This window comes from Myotis yumanensis, unplaced genomic scaffold, assembly GCF_028538775.1.
Source record: "Myotis yumanensis isolate MYYU_CA2020_CCGP unplaced genomic scaffold, mMyoYum1.0.hap1 SCAF_16, whole genome shotgun sequence".
In the NCBI taxonomy this organism is placed as follows: Eukaryota; Metazoa; Chordata; class Mammalia; order Chiroptera; family Vespertilionidae; genus Myotis; species Myotis yumanensis.
In genome coordinates, this window is record NW_027223767.1 from 1,412,635 (window position 1) to 1,435,029 (window position 22,395).

Below are 22,395 nucleotides of genomic sequence, written 5' to 3' on the forward strand. Positions count from 1 at the left end.
CAAGGTCCCCTAACTGGATGCCACCTCAACAGGGAGCAGGAAGACTGATTCCCACGGGCCCAGACCTAGGGCAGGCAGAGCAGCGCTTACCACGTTCCAGAAGAGCGGGTTGAAAACGATGGCGAGGACGGCGGCCACAAAGCAGGGCTCCGAGGGGTCCACGTAGCCCAGCAGTCGGGCCATCACGCAGAGGTCTGCCTGCAGGGACAGAGCCGGCGTCAGCTGAGGCCCCCTTGCCCCACCCGCCGCCCACACGGGAAAAGTCACCCTCTGGGAACACACTGGGAGGCTCGGCACATGGAGTCCTGCAGAGGCTGCTACAGTGCGAGCTCATAAACTGGAGATAAAGAGCCGAAACCCAATCAGCTGTGCCGGACTCGGGCTCCGGCGAGCCACCGGGGAGTGTGCAGGGTGCTGGGCCGGGGCTGGGCCTGCAGAGGCCCAGAAGCCCAGAGCACCCGAGGGCTGAGGGGCTGCCGTGGGAAGAGATAGACGCAAAGCCTCGCCGCAGTCGGGTAGATGACACTCCACAACCCGATGGGCCTCTTCTCAACAGACTGAGCGACAGTCCTGAGTGTCGATGAGGCTGTGAGCTGAACAGGTAGGTGGGCTCCCACGCAGCTCTAGAGAAACTCACACGTGCGAGCCCAGTGTGTGAGCAAAGATCTCCCCGCCCGCACCCTTGCAATGAAAATGTGTCCATCTACTGGAATGGATAAATAAAATGTGGCCCACTCCTCACAGCTCAGCTACAGAATTCAGCATAAACTAGACAGACATGTGTATCAACATGTGATATTCTGGAAAGCACGCCACTGACCACGGCGAGCTGCAGATTCCAGAGCAAACGCACTGCCTTCAGAACACAGCAGCCAACCCACCGAGCTCCTGTGCTACCCAGGGCCTGGCATGCCGCGGAGCCCGGCGGCCAAGGAGCCCAGGTGGTGGCATCTGCAGCGGGCAGCTCGGCCTCCACATGCCCTGCCGCTCGGTCGCTCGGGGAGGGCCATCCCTGACAGTGGGTGTCAGCAGCACCCCTGGCCTCCACCCCTAAATGCCGGTAGCTCTCCCCAGTTGTGACAACCAAAAATGCCTCCAGACATGCCCAAATGTCGCCCAGGGACAGAACTGCCCACGGCTGAGATCCCCGTCTCTAGGCACAAGCTGGACACTTTCAACATGGATTTTTTTTAATTTTTTAAAATATTTTTTATTGATTTAAGAGAGGAAGGAAGAGAGAGAGGAAGCGACAGAAACACCAATGATGAGAGAGAATCACTGATCAGCTGCCTCCTGCACTGCCCCTACTGGGGATCGAGTCTGCAACCTGGGCATGTGCCCTGACCAGGATGGAATTGTGATTTTCAGTCCATGGGTCAAATGAAGCTCAACCTCTGGGCCATACCCATCAGGCAACATTGATGTCTTTCTATAAAAGATGAGACACCCCCCTAGCCGGTTTGGCTCAGTGGATAAAGCATTGGCCTGCGGAATGAAGGGTCCTAGGTTCGATTCCGGTCAAGGGCACATGCCAAGGTTCCGGGCTCAATCCCCAGTGGGGGCCGTGCAGGAGGCAGCCAATCAATGATTCTCTCTCATCATTGATGTGTCTATCTCTCTCCCTCTCCCTTCTCTCTGAACTCAATAAAAATATATTTAAAAAAAAAGATGAGACACAGCCAGCATTCCGAGTGGCGAGTACTCACCGAGTCCCTGCCTCACTCTCGTTTTCATTTTAGAAGGGGCGTTAGAGGCCCAGAGCACTGCACGTGTTCCGGTGACTCACCACATGCATTTCAAAATTTTGATTAGGCTGTCTCATCTTTTATAGAAAAGTCTAAACTGTGAAATAAGTTGAAGTCCATCGGAGTTCTGCTCTTTCCCATAAAGTCTGTTTTCATGGTGTTTTTGGTTTGGTTTTGTTGCTTTGAGGATATAGAACATTCTTTTAAGTATTTGTCTCCCGTGTCTGGGGGCCAGGGAGCAGAGGCTGCCCCTGTTTTGTTTTCTCAATCCTCAGTCCAGGACTGCTTACTGCTTCTAGAGAGAGGGAAGGGAGACAGAGAGACCTGGTACGAGAGTGAAGCATCAACCGGTGCCTTCCCCTACACACCCCCAGCGGGGGTCGAACCCATAACCTAGGTATATGCCTGACAGGAATGGAACCTGCGGCCCTGTGTGTGGGCCTGCGGGGAGCCGGGCTGAGGGTCCGAGCAGCACCGCCCCGGCCAGCCCGGTGTGCTCAGCTCTGTGTGCCCAGCCGAGGAGAGAGGCTCGAGGGCCAGGCAGACAGTCCTGCCGGCTGGGAGCCTGCAGATGGTGGCCGAGGCTCCAGGCCAGCCAGCAGCCCAGCCCTGGGGACGGAAGCAGAAAGAGGGAGCTGGGCCAACAGGGCAGGGGTCCCGGAGGGCATAGGGGACGCCCTGGGTGATGGAGCCGGTGGTGGGAGTCACATGCCGCCTCACAGGATGGGAACAATACACCACTTGGGAAAGAACGCAGCACTGGGAACTGGGAATGTGTCACTATTTTGCTGCTGGGCCATTGGGGTAAAATGTCCTCTCAAATGCTTGAGAAAGTTCTAAGAATTCAGTCCGTGCTGCTCACCAGACTGGGGGCGGGAGTGGGGGGGGCGAGACAAACAGCCCGAGGCACCGGCCGGGCCCTGGGAACCTCACAGGCCAGTCCCCAGGTCCGTGAGCTCCCAGCTCAAGTCCCAGGTCCACATCCCTCGGCAGGGGCAGCCCTCTCACGCAGAGGCACCACTGTGCCCCGCTCTGCAAGCAAGGAAGCCAGAGGCCGGAGAAGCCCCGACGGAGCAGAGCGGAGCGGAGAGCCTGCCTTCCCCGGATGCCATGTGGGCGGGCGCTGCAGGGGGCAGGGGTAAAGGCCCAGGCGCCAGGTCTAGAAGGAAGAAGCAGCTTCTTTCATCTGTGGAGCAGAGGGAGGAGGGCAGCCGTGGCACTGAGAGGCTCACCCAGCGCTGGCTGCAGCGGCAGCAACGGGCAGCCAGGCCTCCGGTTAGGGGTGGACTGGCCAAAGCGGACACCTCGACCCCCTCTGGGTCCCAGTGCCCTGGGCCAGCCTGTCTCGGCGGGAGGAACGCGTCAGGTCCCGGCACCTTGGAGCGGGCCAGGGACTTTGTGTTGCCTGCAGAAGGGCCTGCTCAGCGGGAAGGAATGAACAGCAGCTCCCAGAGGCCTTCCCGGCCACAGAGGGGCGCCCTGGGGGGTCCCCACTCCAGACAAACCCACCTGAGAGGGCAGACCTCCCCCCTCTGACTGGATGGACAGAAAAGAACCAAAAACAGGGTCAGACGTGAGCAGAGTAGAAGTCCCTCAGCTACCCCTGCACCCCCGTCAGCTGCCTTGACTAAGGGAAGTGCCCCCTCCCCGCTCCCACCCCAGCCTTATCACAGCCACAGAAGCCCTGGCCTTCTGAGCAGAGACCCCCTGCAGGCACGGGCTGCAGAGTTCACGATGGTGCATGCAGGAGCGCTACCTACCGCAGCCAGAACGTTCCCTGGGCCAGCGCGGGCTCGCTCCTGCAACCCCAGGTCTGGCAAGGAAGGCCCGGCCAGTGGCTCTGCGGAGGGGCTGAGAACACGGCAGAAACGGCCTGCCACAGGCCACAGCAGGGTCACATTGTGACATCCAAACAAACAGCGGGGCCAGAGAGTCAAAGTCCCATCGATCACAGTGAGGTCCACAGCAGGGCGGGCGGCACGGGGTGGGCGGGGGCAGGGGTGAGCCCCAGCAGGACCCTCCAGCCCTGCAGAATGGAGCCACAGCCCCTCCTGCCCCTCCCAGGGGAACCCACATTGGGTTAGAAGCCCTGTGCCTGGCACAGACTGGGAACAGATGTTTACCCCCTTGCACCTCGCAGAAGTTGGGCACCAGCGCAGCATCTCGGCCTCATTTCCTACTCTCTACCCGGCTCAGAGGGTCTCTCTGGTCAGCCCACAGTACGGGCTGGAATCAGGGTGCTTCCCCCCGCACCCCCCTTCCCCCCCCACAAACACAAACACACAAATAAAAAGCAGGGCTCCGAGACCAGTCTCAGCCTGGGGTTCCCTTTGGTGAAATGGGTGATGAGACTGTCCCCCCAAGTCTGCACAGAGGGGAAGAGGTGTGGAAGTACAGGTTCGAGGGCGCTTCTAGGGCCCAGGCGCTCTGCCCCTCCCCCTATCTGCTTGATGCTAACACAGACCCCTCGCCTGTCTTTCCGGAGGGGCCCCCTGAGCACACCTGCAACTCCAGCAAAAGCAGGGGGGAGCCTGGAGGTCAGGCAAGCCCTGAACACCTCGGAGGGCGGGGCCTGTAGAAATGTCACACTGTGACAGTGGTCAGCTGCGGACACTTTCTGGAAAAACACTACTTTGAAGTGTCCCTAAATCCCATGATAAAAGGAGGCGGCCAGCAGCTGCCCCAGGCCCCTGAGTCTGTAACTCCCTCAGGACAGGGAAGGAGGTCTCCTTCCGCATTCAACAGCTGTGGCTAGGGCTATGGCTCCCATGCTCCCCGTCAGTTGGGCCAAAGGGAGCCCTTCCTGGGAGTGGAGTCTGTGGAGGGGCCTGTGTTCCCCACAATCCCCATCTCCTGCCCTGGGCTCCCTCTCCCTTCTCCTCCACGTGACTGAACTGCTGACCCCTGGCCTGACAGGCACCAAGGGCCCTGGCAGACGCCACTAGGTCGGTGCTGCTGAGCACATGTATTCAGACACACTATGTGTTAAAGGCAATAATAGCAACAAGCCAGCTGACCTGGCCAGTGACTGGGTGCCAAGCCCTGCAAAGAGCTTTAGTGAGGCAGGGCAGAGAACGGTCCTGAAACAAGGTTTGCCCCAGACTGGCCAAGTTGGACACTCTTTGTAAGCTTAGGCATGCCTCGTGCCCTCTGTAGACTCTGGCCCACGGCGGCTCCTCCCTCATGGGCCGTCAGGAGGGTTCGTGAGGCGGTGCGAGGAAAGGCTCAGCAGCATCTGGTACTAGTGGAGCTTGACAGGCGTTAGCTGTTATGACGGCGTCGTTCAGTCCATGCAACAACCCTGGGAGGCATGCCCATTTTTCAGATTAAAAAACTAACACATGGCCGAAACCGGTTTGGCTCAGTGGATAGAGCGTCGGCCTGTGGGCTGAAGGGTCCCAGGTTCGATTCTGGTCAAGGGCATGTACCTTGGTTGTGGGCACATCCCCAGTGGGAGATGTGCAGGAGGCAGCTGATCGATGTTTCTCTCTCATCGATGTTTCTAACTCTCTATCTCTCTCCCTTCCTCTCTGTAAAAAATCAATAAAATATATTTAAAAAAAAACAACAAACTAACACATGAAGCATAAGCTGACAGAGCTGAAAGGTAAACAGACAAATCCACAATCGCAGTTGGAGACCTCACCTCTCCTCTCAGTGACAGAGTGAACAGGCACAGAGCGGGGTTGCCATGAGACCACCGCCAGCACCTGGACCGCTGGTGCCCACAGAACCCCCACGTGACAGGAGCAGCACATTCCCTCAGGGGCACATGGAACACATACCAAGCACGCATTCTGGGCCATACAACAGATATTAAACTTAAAAGAATAAGAAAGCATAAAAGTATGTTATTAAACTGTAACAGAATTACACTAGAAATCAATAACAGAAAGATACTTGTTAAAGTATAATAATCCATGGGTTAAGGGGAAATTTCAAGTGTTTTGAACTGAACAAAAATACAACATATCAGAAATTGTGGGATACAGGGTTAAGATGGAAATTTATAACTTACTAGAGGCCCGGTGCACGAAATTTGTACACTGGGGGGGAAGGGTCCCTCAGCCCAGCCCAGCCCTCTCACAGTCCGGGAGCCCTTGGGGATGTCCGACTGACAGCTTAGGCAGGGAGCGGGCCTAAGCCGGCAGTGGGACATCCTTAGAGGCTCCCACCACCACCGCTGCACTCGCTAGTTGTGAGCCCGGCTCAGGGCTTCTGGCTGAGCGGCACTCCCCCTGTGGGAACGCACTGGCCACCAGGGGGCAGCTCCTCGTTGAGCGTCTGCCCCCGTGGTGAGTGCACGTCATAGCGACTGGTCGTTCCGCCATTTGGTCAATTTGCATATTAGCCTTTTATTATTTAGGATATTAATTTAAAAGTCTTAAGTCAGCAGCATAAGCTTTATCCTTAAAAAGTTAGAGGTAGAGAAGTAAATTAAACTCAAAGGAAGCAGAAAGAAAAAGTAAAAGACACCAAATCAATCAAATTGAAAACAGAAAAATAGAGGTGGGGGGAATCAAACCCAAAATTTGTTCTTTGGGAAAAAATAAAATCAATAAACCTCTAGCCATACTGACCAAGGGGGAAAAGGCCCAAATGACCAACACCAGGAATGGAAGTGGAGCCTCCCACAGACCTCGCAACATCGCAGGGTAACAGGGACACCGAGAACACGCTTACACCACAATCCAACAACTCGGGTGAAACGGCCAATCCTGGAAGACACAGCCACCGACATCCATTCCAGAAGACACAGCCCCACGTCTATGAAAGGAATTGAACTCACAGTTTGAAACCTTCCAAAAAGGAAAGTTCCAGACCCTGCAGGTTTCATTGGATGAACCCTACCTAACACTTAAGGAAGGAATAACACCACACCCACAGAATCTCTCCCAAAATACAGAACGGAGCCACTGCCCCTCTCACATGAAGAGGTCAGCATTACCTTAATACGGAAGCCAGACGAAGACACTACAAGAAAACTTCAAGCCCTGGCCGGTTTGGCTCAGTGGATAGAGCGTTGGCCTGTGGACTGAAGGGTCCCAGGTTCAATTCCAGTCAAGGGCACATGCCCAGGTTGTGGGCTCGATCCCCAGTAGGGGATGTGCAAGAGGCAGCTGATTGATGATTCTCTCATCATTGATGTTCCTATTTCACTTTCTTCCTCTCCCTTCCTCTCTGAAATCAGTAAAAATATATTAAAAAAAGAAAAAAAAAGAAAACTTCAACCATATTCCTCATGAACATACCCACCAAAGTCCTCGACACCATGACAGTAAGTCAAAGCCAGCAGTACACACACAGGACAGCGTGTCAGGACCAAGTGGGAGTCACCCTAGGGAATGCAGAGCTGGTCTGACCATCGAAACATCGATGTAATTCCCCATCTCAGCAGAAGAGCGAGGAAAAGCCGGGTCGACTCCATGGAGGCAGAAGAAACAGGCCCCCTAAGTGTACGTGACTCCCCAAGATCAGGCTGAGGAGCCCCAGGCTGGGTGCTTTGACTCTGATCCAAAGAATACGTATGACACAAACCACGTCCTGAGAACCTCACAAATCAAGTCTCCCAATGAAAAGGCCTGGCACTTATTCTACTAGTAAAGTGATGACAACAAAAGGTTTTTAAAAACACTTGTATTGCAGGCAGGCATCTGGCTCCGAAAGACAATCAACATGTTCCGAACCCGCCTCCAGTGCTTCCCTCAGCCCCCAATCACAAGCAGCCTCCACGGCCCTGAATCCAGGGGCTCTGCCTTCTGAAGGCTGCCTCGGGGGCGCTGTATAAAGCTCCTGTGCATCCTGATCACACTTTGGTCGTTGCCAGAGTCCCATTACTACCCCCATTTTACAGATCAAGAAACTGAAGTGCACCTCGGGACACCTACACTGAGCGGCACCACCATCTGCTCTCGGGAGCAGGGGAGCTCACAGGGAAAAGGGACCTGACGCATGGGCATAAAGGGTCCACCGCGACTATACCCAGCCCGCCGGGGCCCTGCAGGAAGCCAGCACCCCTAGGCCCCACTGGAGACATCTTCTGATCCTGGGGGTGCTCTTGCCTAAGGACAGCAGGTTGGCAGTCCCTGCTCCCATCCGCCCACCAGTCAGCTTGCTGCACGCTGCTGCCAAGCGGAGAAGCAAGGCTCTGCAATCCCAGGGTGGGGAGGGAAAGGGAGCCTTGGTCCATGAGGCTACAGCAGGTACACGCCACAACCCTGCAGGTGCCAAGATGGTGCACCCACTGGAACATGCCCAGAAGAGAGCTGGTTACGGGCACTGTCCCCAACAGCCACGCTGTTCAGCCACTGGCCACATGTGGTTACTGAGCACTTACAGTGCTACATGATAGTCATACTTTTTACATCCCAGGTCAAATAAAATGTAATCTCATCGAGAGAATCATTGATTGGCTGCCTTCTGCATGCCCCACATTGGGGATCAAGCCCACAAACTGGGCATGTACCCTGACCAGGGATCAAACCAAGACCTCTTGGTTTATAGGTTGATGCTCAACCACGCTGGCCAGGTTCATTGGGGTATTGATTTGTATTTCCCTAGTGATTAGTGATGTTGAGCATCTTTTCATGTATTTGGTGGCCATTTGTATGTCTTTCAAGAGGTGTCTATTCAAGTCCTTTGCCCATTTTTGAATTTGTTTTTTTGTTGTTGAAAGAAACATCGATGTAAGAGAGAAACATTGATCGGTCGTCTCCAATACCCGCCTATACTGGGGATCTAGCTGATCAGGAATTGAACATGACTTTCAGTGTATGGGGTGATGCTTCAACCAACCAGCCAGGACTAGGAGTTCTTTATATGTCCCTGAATATTAACCTTCCATTAGATGTGACATACAAACATGTTCTTCCATTCTGTAGGATGCCTTCTCACTCTGTTGTGTCCCTTAATGCAGAGATGTTTTTGATTTTGATATAGTCCAATTTATCTAATTTTATTTTTGTTCAACATCCAAGAAATCATTGCCAAATCCAGTGTCATGAAGCATTCTCCCTGTTTTAAGAGTTTTATATTTTTAGTTGTTATGGTTAGGTCTTCTATTCATTTTTTAATGTTTTTATTGATTTCAGAGGGGAAGGGAAAGGGAGAGATAGAAACATCAATGATGAGAATCATTGATCGGCTGCCTCCTGCATGCCCCATACTGGGGACCGAGCCTGCAACCCTGGCATGTTACCTGACCGGAATCGAACCATGAGCTCCTGTTCATGGGTTGAGGCTCAACCACTGAGTCACACAGGCTGGGCATTTTGAATTAATTTTTTTATGTTGTAAGGTGAAGGTTCAACTTCATTATTTTGCATGTATTCTGTTTCCCCAGCACCATTTGTTGAAAGTTTGTATTCTGTCTTCTTTAAATCTGTAATTATGCCCTGGCCAGTTTACTCAGTGGATAGGGCATCGGTTTGTGGACTGAAGGGTCCCGGGTTCAATTCCAGTCAAGGGCACATGCCCAGGTTGCAGGCTCAATCCCCAGTAGGAGGCGTGTAGGAGGCAGCCAGTCAATGATTCTCTCTCATCATTGATGTTTCTCTCTCCCTTTCTCTCTGAAATCAATAAAAAAAATGTTTTTTAATCTGTAATTATGTTGAGATTCATGCAAGATGCATTGATAGTTTGTTCCTTCTTTTTTTAAAAAAATATATTTGTTTATTGATTTCAGAGAGGAAGGGAGAGGGAGATAGAAACATCAGTGATGAGAGAGAATAAATGATTGGCTGCCTCCTGCACATCCCCCACTGGGGATCAAGCCCGCAACCCAGGCATGTGCCCTTGACCGGAATTGAACCTGGGACCCTTCAGTCCGCAGGCCGACTCTCTATCCACTGAGCCAAGCCGGCTAGGGCAGTTTGTTCCTTCTTATTGCTGCATAGTATTTCATAGTATGGATGTACCATACTTTTAAAATTATTTTTTTTATTGACTTGAGAGGGAGGGGGAAAAATAGAAACATCAATGATGAGAATCATTGATTAGCTGCCTCCTGCACACCCCTACGGGGGACTGAGCCCACAACCCAGGCATATGCCGACTGGGAATCGAACTGTGACCTCCTCGTTCAAAGGCCGATGCTCAATTACTGAGCCACACTGGCCAGGGGGATGTACCGTATTTTTGTTTAACAATCCATGGAAGGACATTTTGGTTGTTCCCAGTTTGGGGCTATTATGAATAAAGCTGCTGTGATACTCATGTATTTTTTAAAAAGGAATCTCATCAATTTCCTTTTACTTGTTAAAATGCGACTACTAGAGAAGTTTAAATCAGAAATGTGGCACGTATTCCTTCTAGACAGCCCCCCCCAGCGCTCCAACCCTGCAGCCAGCGGCCCTGGGTGAGGAGGAGCCTTGAAAGCTCCCTCGGGCCAGGGACCGGCAGCTTTTAAAACCAGAGATTTTGATTGAGGAGGGAGGAGAGCTACCACATAAAATACACATTACATGTTGTTGGTTTATTTTTTTGAAGGAAAATCCCTTGGCAACAGGAAGCTTAACTGTACCAATAAGGGCAGGAGTGAAAAAAATTGAACATTAGTCAACGAGGGTCACTGTGGCTGGTCCCAGTTGCGGCCAGCTGCACAGACCCACCCGGCTCTGGGGAAAAGGCCCGCCCAGGGCTGACCCTTACTTCCTGCTCTTTTTTTAATGTATGTGTGTGTGTATGTATTTTGTTAATCCTCACTGAAGGATATTTTTCCATTGATTTTTAGAGAGAGTGGGAGAGACAGGTGGGAGGGAGGCAGGAGTGGAGGAAAGACAATTAGTTGCCTCCCACATGCACCCCAACCAGGCCCCCAACCAGGCCGGGGATCCAACCTGCAACCCAGGTACACACCCTTGACTGGGAATTGAACTCATGACCCTTCGACATGCAGGCTGATGCTCTACCCACTGAGCTCATTGGCCAGGGCCACCTCCTGCTTCTAAGTCTAGAACAGAGGCTTTGCTCAGACACCCGAGGACAGGACCCTGGCCCTCCCGAGGGCCTCCCTGGGCCCACCCCCCTGCATTCTGCCCTATGGCTCGAAGCTCCCTGCCTGCAGTTGGTGGTGAGCCACTCTTTCACATGGGCCACCCATCTCGGGCCAAGCCATGCCGAGGTCCCTCTCTGGCGTTCCGAGGGCCCTTCCATCTGAGAGGTGCTGTGGCAGGAAACATGAATCCCAGGCCCACCACTGACCACTGTGTCCGAAGACGCTCAAAGGCCATTTACAAAGTAAGATTCTAAGAATTCCATCTGTGGGCGCATCTTCCGCGGGCGGTTCCCTGGGTGGCGATGCCCTTGATCTGGGTGCTCCTTCCACGGGGTGTTCACGCCGTGACAGTGCCTGAGCTGTACCCACATGATCTATCATCCACCCAACTGTATGCTATTCCTTTCTTTCTTTCTTTTTTAAATATATTTTATTGATTTTTTTCAGAGAGGAAGGGAGAGAGATAGAGAGTTAGAAACACCGATGAGAGAGAAACACTGATCAACCGCCTCCTGCACGCCCCCCACTGGGGATGTGCCGGCAACCAAGGTACATGCCCTTGACCGGAATCGAACCTGGGACCCTTCAGTCCGCAGGCCGACGCTCTATCCACTGAGCCAAACCGGTTAGGGCTATTTCTTTCTTAAAGAATATATTGTACTGATTTCTGAGAGGAAGGGAGAGGGAGACAGATAGAAACATCAATGATGAGAATCACTGATTGGCAGCCTCCTGCAGGCCCGACACTGGGAATCGAACTGTGACTCCTTGAGCTGCATGTTATTCTTAGGAAAGAGTTTACTAAACAAAATAATAGGCATCGTCCTCTCTGCTGCTCCCCAGCACCCACTGCGCGAGCCCGACTCCCACAGGCTGGCCCTGGCCCTGTCTCTGTGCCTGGGTCAGCTTCCCCGCCTCCGCCCCGTCCCTCCACCAACAGCACCTCTCGCAGGCAGGACACCAGCTCCCCGGGGCTCAACCCTCCTCCCCTAAGGCATTGACCCGTTTTATCTCCTTCAGGAAATGTTGTTTCCAGGTTTACTGTCTCCCTCACTAGGACGAAAGCGGTGAGAGCAGGCGCCTGACTGTCCCCCAACACCAGGCTCTCCATCAAGACCAGCGGTCTGCACGGTGAGCGAAGGGAGTGAAAGAGCTAAAGGCGCTGCAGGCAGAGAGGAATCTGGTGGCGCATGGCGAGCGGTGGATGGAGAGGGAGGGATAAGGGGAAATCTCAGCGGCAGCTTTGATAGGAGGGAGGACGCAAGACAGAGGAAAAGCCACGGAACTGGGAGCCTAGGGAGATGCCCTGGAAGGCGCGCTCTCGCCCGCGGCTGCAAAGGACGCCGCCCAGCGAGAGTCGGACACCGGCCGCCACCCCAGGGGGGCCAGCGCGGCCGCCCGCCAAGGGAGGGCCGCGGCCCGCAGCCCCGCGCCGCCCGGTGCCCGCATGGGCGGCCCCACCCCCGCCCCCGCACAGGCCTCCTTCACGCTCACGCTCACGCTCACTCTGACTCAACCTCAGAGGCTCCCCCCTCACCCAGACCACAGACCCGGCCACGCGGCCGAGGCGCTCCGGCACACGCGCAACCCAGGAGCCCCTCCTCCCACACGCACACCCGCCCTCGCCCGCCACGTCCCGCCCCCGTTGCCTGGTGACGGTGGGCCCGCCCACCAAGCGTCGGAGGCGGTGCCCGCGGGCCGCGGGCTCGGCCGGCAGGCCGGGTCCCTCTCCGGTTCCCCGCTGGCCTCCCGGACAGTACCTGCCCGAAGTCGATGTTGCCCAGGCCTCCGCAGCAGTCGGGCCCCGCCACCGAGCTGCTCATGGGCTCTGCTCCCGGCCCCCGATCCTCTCCCCTGGGGACCGCCTCTGGGGGGACCGCCTCTGGGGGGACCGCTCGGGGCCTCGCCACCACCTGCCCCAGGACCGGCCCCATTGCACCCGGGAAGCGCCGCCTGCCGGGGCGCTTTCCCGGTGACCCCAACCTCTCCGGGGTCCCTGGGAAATGTAGTTTCTCGTCCCCGCGACGCGCCACTTTCCTGGAGCGCGCGAGCCGGCCTCTCGGGGAACGAGAACTACAAGTCCCAGGATTGTACGCTGCAGGGACCGCCGCTTCCGAGGCGGAATCGCGGCCGTGTCCGCGGGGGTTCGGCCTCCCGCCTCGCCCCCTCCGCCCCCGGCTCCCGCTCCCGGCCCGCCCGACTACCTGGGCTCCCGTCCTGGGCTGGCGGCGGCGAGGCCAGAGGCCAGCGGCCGCGGGTCGCAGGTATAAGTAGCTTCCCGCGCCGCCCCCGCGGCCTTGGCCCTGGCCCAGGCTCGGCCCCCGCCCCCTTCTGAGATCTGCGTGTGCCCAGAGACGGTGCAGGCGGTGCAGCCCCGAAGCCGGCGGCCCAGGCTACTGCTCGGCCCACGGGCCTCTGCCCCCGCGGCCTCCGCCCCCGCGGCCTCCACGCCCTTCGTCCCCGCCAGAGACTCCTCCACTCCGTTCCTCCACGCATTCTCTCACCCACTCGCCAACAACACAAAGTTCACGCCCACGCTGGCTCCTCACGGAAATAGGAGACAAAACATGAACAAAGGATCGTAACTTGGACAAGTCCTGATGGAAAAGCGGGCTAAGGGTACCAGGGGACCGATGCCGCAGCGAGGCGCGGTGGAGGCGGACTGGCCAGGGGGAAGGGCACTTCCGGAGTCCAGACGCGGCGGGCGGAGGGAAGAGCCGAGGAAGTGATTCTGGACGGCGGGTCCCAGAGAGCCGCCTGTGCACCGGGCGTTACCCACGTACATGAGGAAAGACGAGAGACTCCCACAGTTTGCCCCGTCACCCGTCCATGGGGGGTCGGGACCAGGCAGCTGCTTCCTGATGGAGGCTTACCCCCGCCCTGCCCGCCCCCAGGCACCCACCCGCCCGGAGCAGGCCACGCCCCTGTGCGGACTGCCCTGCAGACAGGCCCACCTTCACCACCAGGCTGGGCAGCTTGAGAGCTGCACTCACAGCTCTGGGACTTTCCAACAGGTGCTGCGGGGCTGGCTGGCCTGCTGACCACCCTGCGGCAACCAGAGCCCATTCTGGGGAGCCCCCAAGGGGGAGGGCTCTTATGGAGCGTTGCCCTCCCCCCCATGCACGGCTACTTCACAGAAGCCCGTTTTCCCCTGACCTACCTGGCCACCCCTGTTGTTTTTTTAAGCCAGGAAATGAGTTTTTGTGTGTTTCATTGATCTGAGAACAAAGAAGGTAAACATCAGAGGTCACACCAGAGCTGATGCAACTGGAGGAACCCACTGCACCTCAGCCTGTGCCCTGCGCTGTCTGTGAATAGGAAACACCCAGACATGTGGAAGCCAGCCTGCAGCTCCAAGTGTGACGGATTGTTCGGATCAAAAGCCTCCTGCTGAAGAGTTCCGGGAGAAGCCTTTGCCTGGCCTGGACGTCCCCTGGTCTGAGAGCTTGTGGGGAAACCATCCAGGCCAGCCTCTCACTAGACTGTTCCGTTGGGGGCACCCCTGGCAAATAGGGAAGTCACTTGTGCTCACACACCTCAAGCAGTGGAAGGCTCACCCCCGCTAAGGCGGCCTGCTCCACCGTTTATTCATGGCACAGCCCCTGAAGCTTCAACAAACAGAAGCTCCTACCCTGTGGACGAAAGGGCCACATGCTGACCTGACCAGCTCGGGGAAGGCCTGCGTGGCGGTCTTGCAAACTTAAAGACCTAAAGTAACCACAGAGAATGGTCTGAAATTAAAACTTCAACTAAAAGCAGTTATGGGGGGTTGTCATGTTCTAGGCAGGAATCTTCCCTGACAAGGTCAACCTTTAGCTTAACTGAGCCTATTGTCCTTCTGCATCTATGATAACACATCCTTGAAATGTCAGGGTAACTTGTAACTTCCCTTTTTTCCAGACCCCTCAGGGCACAACCAAATGCCCTGGGCGCCAGGACAGAAACCACAAATTCCTTCACTGTTAAAAGTAGGTGTCTATCATTTTACTTTTTATCCAACCTAGAGGTTCCCCTCCTCCTTACCCCGCCCCCCTACTCTCCGCTTTGCTTTCTCCCGCCTCCCTAATCTGTCACCAGTGGATTTCATGTGACCCACCTTCGTCTCCTCCTTGGATGGTCATGTATTAAACAGGGTGAAGAACCGCTGTTCTCTGGAGCACCATCTCAATACATTGAGGTTCTGCTTCCTGGCAACTGTCGACAGTTTAGCTCAAATAAACACAAAAATTATTTACAGGTTTGAATTTTTTTTTTTTTTACATTAACACCTTCAAAGTTATCTCTCTTTGCCCCTTGGTAAATCTTCAGATATGGAAGGCAATTTATCTCAACTCACAGTCGCTCCGAGGCAGACATCTGCAGATGGCCTCCTGGCCAGGACTTTGACCCTTGCTATGAGGGGATCAAAGCTAACAGCCATTTCTTCATTGCTTTCCTCCTCCCCTCCTTGGCACTGGATCTGGCTGCATGGCTCCCAGCAATCACTAACATGGGCTTTTATTACTGTTATGCCCAGATTTCAGGATCCCCAAGAAACCACATCAGGGAGCTAGCCAATCCGATGCAAAAGCATAAGAATCTGTATTTCAAGCTAGCTTGAGCTCTCCATCCACCAGACTCACCGACACATCGGCTAGCCAAGTGGCCAAGAGACAGAACCCCGCCTAGAGACGGTTTTTAAAGGGGGGGGTTGGAGTAAGGGGAGGAGAAAGGACTGTGCTCTGCTGATTGGCCAGGTGCAAGTCGATGTCTTGTTCCTGGGTGTGGCTAGCAGAGTCTTAGACTTCCGGGAAGATGCTCCTTGCCAAACACGTGGCCAAGGTAAGATGGAGGTCGTAGCCCTTACCATGGGGCAAGGTGGAGGCCCTAGCCCTTACCCTGGGGCAAGGTGGAGGGCCTAGCCCTCGCCCTTTCATTCCCCCCTTTGTCTTGGAACTTCCGGCTCAATCATGAGACGGACTGCATTTCCATTCCACCGTTGCTAGAGGCCTGTACTGGGCATATCTTAACAAATGGTCTGGTGGAAGGGGAAGAAACCATTTTAGCTTTAACAACTTCTATTGAAATAGGATTTTTCTTCTTAAAATTCCTCCATGGCTATCAAAAAGCAAAATCAAGATTAATTTATCTACTGTCCTGATGTTTGCATAAACACAACAAGAATGGTAACTGACTACCTTTGCTGGAATCTCATGGTTGAATCTTAATATGCCCCGTAGGGCCAGGAAGCCACGCCACCCAGCTGCCATCAGGCCCGCCTGCAGTATCTGCTGAGTTAGGTGAATCCTTCACCTTTTAGCAACTCCACCTGAGCCCACGCTCCAGGCTTTAAGGCCCATCTCAATAGCCCTCCTACTTGTTGCGGCCCAGAGCGTGTGGGGGTTCCGCAGGGACGCAGAGGCATCCTTACTGCTCCCCTTCTACTCTTACCAACCGCCAGTGATGGTAGGGCATCGGCCTGACACTCCAGCGCCAGCCATCTTCAGGGCTTCCAAGCAGGATACCAGGCTTTCTTCGTGGCATTCTTACTGGCTTCAAGTCTTTAGAGCTCAGACAGGGCTCTTTAAAACATGATACTCCAGTTAAAGTTTTCCATTAATAAAACCACTATTAGGAACCGGTCTTATTGAATCTATGCAAAGAAATGTATTGCCATGTTAGCATTGCCAAATTTCGGAGGAATTACATAAGAAGAAAGACATACTGACCTACTTTAAGGTTTTCTGACTTTCCTTGCCAATTCTTTTTAACAAAACAGTAATTGTTGGCATTAAACTTTCTTTCTATGCATAACCATGCCTTAGACCTTCTATTCTAAACAGGCTTTTTTCAGACTACCCCTGACATGGGCATGGTCACAAAGGCCTGCAAGCAGTACACAGGCTGCCAACTGTTAGCTGTCTCTCAACAGAGACCAAAACCTGATGGGCACCGTTCCCTGCCCAGTTGGGCACCTGCCCTCTTGGCAGCTAGTCACCCTTTACTTTTGGGGGTCACCCCACATAGTTCCCTTCCAGGACAGTCAACATACATTCAAACCTGCAAAAGAATCAAAGGTCAATATAACATATCAATACAATGAAACATACTAAACATGTGATACTAAAGTCTATTCCTGATCTTCCTATGAATTGTCCTTGTCTTTTTGGAGCCATGTCCATGAAGATGCAGGCATTATCTAAGTCTATTCAATGTTACCAGCATCGGGCAGGTCGAGCACGCCGTAGCTTGAGCTTGAGCGGGTTGTGTTGATCTCGATCGACGCTCCATTTGGTGACGAAGTCTTTCCGGATCATGGATGGGTCCGCTGACCGGACGTGGGTGTGATGGACCCAGGTCGCGACGCCATCTATCTATTTTGAGAGTGGTGGGGGTCTCAGCTCCACGGTGTAGGGTGTAGGGATCCTTCAAACGTGGCTCCAGGGTCTCCAGGTGGTGCCTTTTGACGTAGACCCAATCTCCTGGTCTGTGCTGATGAGGAGTTGGGGTTGGGCCAGTCTCCTGGGTGGCGCCGAGGCGAAGCCAAATGTCCTCGTGCGCCCTGCCTTTTCAGTGAACAAGTATTTTTACAGTCTTAGGCTCTTGAGCTGATAACAGGAACATCATCCAAGTCCCCTGATGGGGGCCTGACAGGAACAGATGTGGGGGTCTTCCCTTTCCCACATTCGAGGACAGGATTCTTGACCTATGTCTCATTCAGATAGAAACGGTTTTCATCACAAACAAACAAACAAATCCAAAACCAGAAACCAAGAAAACCAAGGCCAGAAGTACCCTCTGATGTTTCAGGGGTACCAAGGAAGGAGAAGTTAGGCAATGTCCAGCCCTTCTCACAATCCACCACCAGTGACCAGTTCCAGCTTACTGGCCTACCATCTATTTAAAATTTCTTTCCTCCCATTACACCAAAGCCATGCTTTCCAGTTAGTTAGAACTTTTAGCCTTAATTTTTAGGTGACATGTAAATAATTAACATTCCTCAGATTAACAATACATTCAAATTTAACAAGGATACATATTTAAGCAATAAGGACAGATCAATTTACAGAAGCAGAGACAGCATGCAATCCAAACCACAGCAGTGGGTAAACACATTATCTAGAGTCCTTGGGTAACCTAGGTTAAACTTAGGCATATCCTGGGTCTCCCGAACACTGAGTTGCAAGTTAGCTGGAGCCCTCCCGACCCTGGGACAGCTGCACTGTCCCTCCCAGGCAAAGGAAAAATATGCCCTTGAATATCAGCATGAAACCACAGTCTCTATCTGACTTTAGAAATTGGATTACTGCTATCAGTCCCTTTTAAAGACTTTGACATAACCTTTGATTGTCCTTAGTTTAAGGAAAGTAGGGTTTTCTAGATTTAAGAGATTAGCTTAAAAAATAAATCCACAAAGCAAGCACATTTGCAGCCCGATAAAACTTTGACTTAAAGCTCCACCCCTGACTAAATCAGAGGGAGGGGCCTTTGCTGTTTCAAGATGGCGGCCCCCAGGGGAGCGGCAAACCATGTGGCCAACATGGCGGCTGCCAAGGCTTACAGCCCAAAATGGTGGCTGTACCAATGAGCAAAGGCATTTAGTTACCACAATAACACAATTTTTCCCAATTCAATCCAAACATTTCTTTGTCAGGTTCATCTCTGCCATTTTTAAGGCCAAAACAGTCTCGGGTTTTTATTCTGTACACAGCAAAAGGTCAGGTTCAGCTCAAAACTATGCGCACTCGTTTTTAAACTGGCCTTTCCCCTTTACACGTGCACAGAAATCCCGGATGCATTTTAAAACTTTTACATTTAACTTCTATGATCTACCTGGGGCGACCTCTCCCCGGACCCAACGCCACCAGGGGCCTCGCCGCTCCCGCCTCCCGTGAGCTACGCGCCGGCCCCGCCCCCCGCGCTCCACCAGGCTCCACTCGCTCGCCACAAGCCCGGGGGCCAACGCCCTGCCGCCGCCGCCGCCGCCACCACCACGGAGCCCAAGCCGCCTGGGCCCGTGGCGCGGCCGGGCCCCGGGGCGAGGGCTGCACTGGCCGCGCGCCTCGCTCCTGCACACCTACCCCCGGGCCCCCGGCGCCCCGACTGCGCAGCAAGCGGCCTCGGTGCGCCGGCCTCAGCCTCCGCACCCAGGCGCATCTTTCCTCTCCTGCGGCCCGAGACACAGTGATCTCTGCTCACCTTCCCTGCCTGGGAGGCGTGCAGGCGGGCGGGGACCCCTCCCCTGCCTTTACACTCACATACTTTCACCAGACATTCATTCAGAGTTTAAACAATCCATTCAATTCCTAACAACTTCCCAATTCCTGAGGGAGCTCTAAAGCCTCCCGCAATCTCCTTGAACTGATCAATCACAATACCCAAAGGAGCAGTCTGAGTCCATTCCATAACGTCCGTCCAGTAAGTCCACAAAACAAAACCGAAAAAAAACACAAACATAAACAACAAACGGGCCCGAAAATACAGTCTTCCAACTCCATGGTAGCAACTAGACGATGGCATTACGCCAAACCCAGCGGGAGCTACCCGCCTTGTCTCAAATCCGCGAGAGGAATACACATCTCTCATGAGAGGAATACACATCTCTCATATCCGTGAGGAGAATACACATTCCTCGTGGGGAGCAGAACGTCTTCTAACTCTCCCCCGCCTGTGGTCGTGCACGTCGCGTCCGCCTGGACCCCTCAGGCACCGATTCCAGAAGTGAGCTCATACAGGACAGAATACACAACACACAGACACTTACCGCGGCTACGCAGATTCTACGGATTGAGGATCCCTACATGGTCTTGGGAACCCCGGGCGAGTCCCCAAATGTTATGCCCAGATTTCAAGATTCCCAAGAAACCACATCAGGGAGCTAGCCAATCCGATGCAAAAGCATAAGAATCTGTATTTCAAGCTAGCTTGAGCTCTCCATCCACCAGACTCACCGACACATCGGCTAGCCAAGTGGCCAAGAGACAGAACCCTGCCTAGAGACGGTTTTTAAAGGGGGGGGTTGGAGTAAGGGGAGGAGAAAGGACTGTGCTCTGCTGATTGGCCAGGTGCAAGTCGATGTCTTGTTCCTGGGTGTGGCTAGCAGAGTCTTAGACTTCCGGGAAGATGCTCCTTGCCAAACACGTGGCCAAGGTAAGATGGAGGTCGTAGCCCTTACCATGGGGCAAGGTGGAGGGCCTAGCCCTTACCCTGGGGCAAGGTGGAGGGCCTAGCCCTCGCCCTTTCAATTACTAAAATTAACATTAGCTTATTGGGTGGCTTTGAATAGAACTTAAACCTTTCCCGACTCTGAATCTATTTTCTGTTCATAAAATAGGTATAATAATATCTTGAGCACAGCCGTGGTAAGGAGTAGAGGTAATGATATGCACGAAAGTGCTCAGTACACAGTGAGTTCTCCATGTCTGTCTTCCTTTCTGTGTAACTGCATTTGCATGCATGACACTCCTGGACACACTGGGGTGTAGGATCAGCCCAGCATGGGGCCCAGGAGAGCTGGGTGACAGTGACTGTTGTAATTAGCTAGTTATTAATAATAGGAAAGGAGCGAAGGGGGACCGAGACATAGGCATGTCATCTTGTTGTGGCAGAATGCACGGGAGAACGGCCAGCCAGCTCTGAGGGAGGGAAGTTTAACCTTTATTTCGCAGATCTGCGTCCAGGGGATTCCGGATCCAAAGCCTGAGCTGAACTCGTGGGGAGGCTCTGATCTATATGTCTCCTCCCATGACGGCCCCTGAGGGTCCCCGCAGCTCCGCCCTAGTCAGCTGTGGCGGGGCCTGGGGTTAGGCTCTGCAGCTCCACCCAAGTCAGTCAGAGTGGGGAAGGAAGACTACAGTTTTAACCAGACACTGAGCTAGGTTGCAAGCCCTCCCCCCCCCCCCCCCATTTTCCTTTTCAATCTGGGCAGCTTCCCCAGGAAGCTGAAACTTCACACTCCTTACGGGACCATGGGCCCATTCCCTGCAGATCACTGGGGGAAGGAACCCACCAAAGGGGAGATGGACACATGGGCAGTGAAGTTGGGGTGACTAGGGAAGGTGTCTGTCAGTCACACCTGGGAACGGAGGTCTTTGGCCAGAACCGGCGTAGCCACGGCAAGCCCACAAGACTTGGGAATGCCTAATCCCCCGAACAAGAGTTCCCTCTCCTGTTGCTCTAGCTCAGTGGTCGGCAAACTGCGGCTCGCGAGCCACATGCGGCTCTTTGGCCCCTTGAGCGTGGCTCTTCCTAAGCCTTAGGAGCACCCTCATTAAGTTAATAACAATGTACCTCCCTATATAGTTTAAGTTTGAGAAATGTGGCTCTCAGAAGAAATTCCAGTCGTCGTCCTGTTGACATTTGGCTCTGCTGACTGATGAGTGCGCCGACCGCTGCAGTCGAGCTGCTCTTGTTGCTCTGAGTGCTCTTGGCTCTCGGTTCTCTTGCACTTGCCTGTGTGGCCACCGTCATGTGGACCCACACACAGAGGACTAACGGACTGCAACTGGGAACACATAGGCCAAGCTAGCCCGATGCTGGACTGGACTCAGCTTCCACATGGAACGGAACCTCTGGGCCCTGGGTCTGGCTCCAGCTCCGCTGAAGCCCGGCTACACTGCTTCCTCGGCAGGGCTGAGGGAAATGAGACCTTGGAAACGGGTTTAATGCCACAGAAATAACGCTTTCCACAGTGCCTCGTCCTCCCGTGCGAGTCTCAGAAAATTCCTCTTATCGGGATGTTGCAACTGTGGACGAAAGGGGCCACATGCTACCCTGACAAGCTCAGGGGAGGCCTGCGTGGCGGTCTTGCAAACTCAGACCTAAAGTCGCCACAAAGGATGGTCTGAAATTAAACTTTAACTAAAAGCAGTGATGGTGAGCAGTTACATCCTAGGCCAGTATCTTCCCTGACAAGGTCAACCTTTACCTTAACTGAGCCTATCTATCTTTTTGCATCTATGATAACATACCCTTGAAATGTCTGGGTAACGTGTAACTTCTTTTTCTGGACCCCTTGGGCCACAACCTAATGTGCCTGGTTTCCAGGACAAAGACCACAAATTCCTTCACTATCATGTTAATTGATCCTGCACCCACCTAAGTATGTGTCTATCATTTTACTTTGTATCCAATCCCAGGGGTTTCCCTGCTTTGCCTTCTCCAGTCTCTCTAGTCTATCGCCAATGGATTTCATGTAACCCACACACGTCCCTTTCCTTTGATTGCAAAGTATAAATACAGATGTAACCCGCCATTCTCCGGAGCATGATCTCAAGCCATTGAGGTTCTGCTTCCCGGCATATGTCGACAGTTTGGCTCAAATAAACTCACAAAAGTTCTTTACAGGTTTCAATGGTTTTTTTACGTTAACACAAGAAATCCACTCCCCCCACAGGAGTGGGTGAGGACCCTCCCCAGGACATCCGTGACAGCACAAATGTCTTGTAGGGATTAAGATATTAATCTTGGTAACAGAGGAAGGCAGGTAGCAGCAGCTCAGGGGTCCTGCCAAGTCCCAGAAGGACTTGGGGTGAGGAGCCAGGATGGGGAGTCAGAGCTGCTCTCCAGACAGCTCCCCAAGCCACATCATCAGGAGGGTCAGTAATCGGTGGTTCTCCCATTGATGTTTCTCTCTCTCCCTCTCCTTTCCTCTCTGAAATCAATAAAAATATATTG

The 22,395-nt window shown here is 53.7% G+C and overlaps 1 protein-coding gene across 7 annotated transcripts in view; it reads right to left on the reverse strand.

Moving 5' to 3' along the window:
* Positions 1 to 15,375, reverse strand: part of PEMT (phosphatidylethanolamine N-methyltransferase) — a 58,694-nt gene extending 43,319 nt beyond the window's left edge. The window contains exons 1-4 of one of the 7 annotated variants that reach the window (XM_070393911.1): positions 15,363 to 15,375; positions 14,837 to 14,949; positions 13,901 to 13,958; positions 91 to 198 (exon numbers count right to left, since the gene is read on the reverse strand). In XM_070393911.1, the coding sequence (XP_070250012.1) occupies positions 91 to 183 (93 nt within the window). In that variant the 5' untranslated portion in view covers positions 184 to 198; positions 13,901 to 13,958; positions 14,837 to 14,949; positions 15,363 to 15,375. Of the gene's footprint in view, positions 1 to 90; positions 199 to 3,505; positions 3,547 to 12,500; positions 12,702 to 12,944; positions 13,010 to 13,244; positions 13,481 to 13,523; positions 13,600 to 13,900; positions 13,959 to 14,836; positions 14,950 to 15,362 lie in introns of those variants that run through there. The other 6 variants (XM_070393914.1, XM_070393916.1, XM_070393913.1 and 3 more) reach the window with 6 other exon arrangements.
* Between the last annotated feature and the right edge of the window lie 7,020 nt (positions 15,376 to 22,395).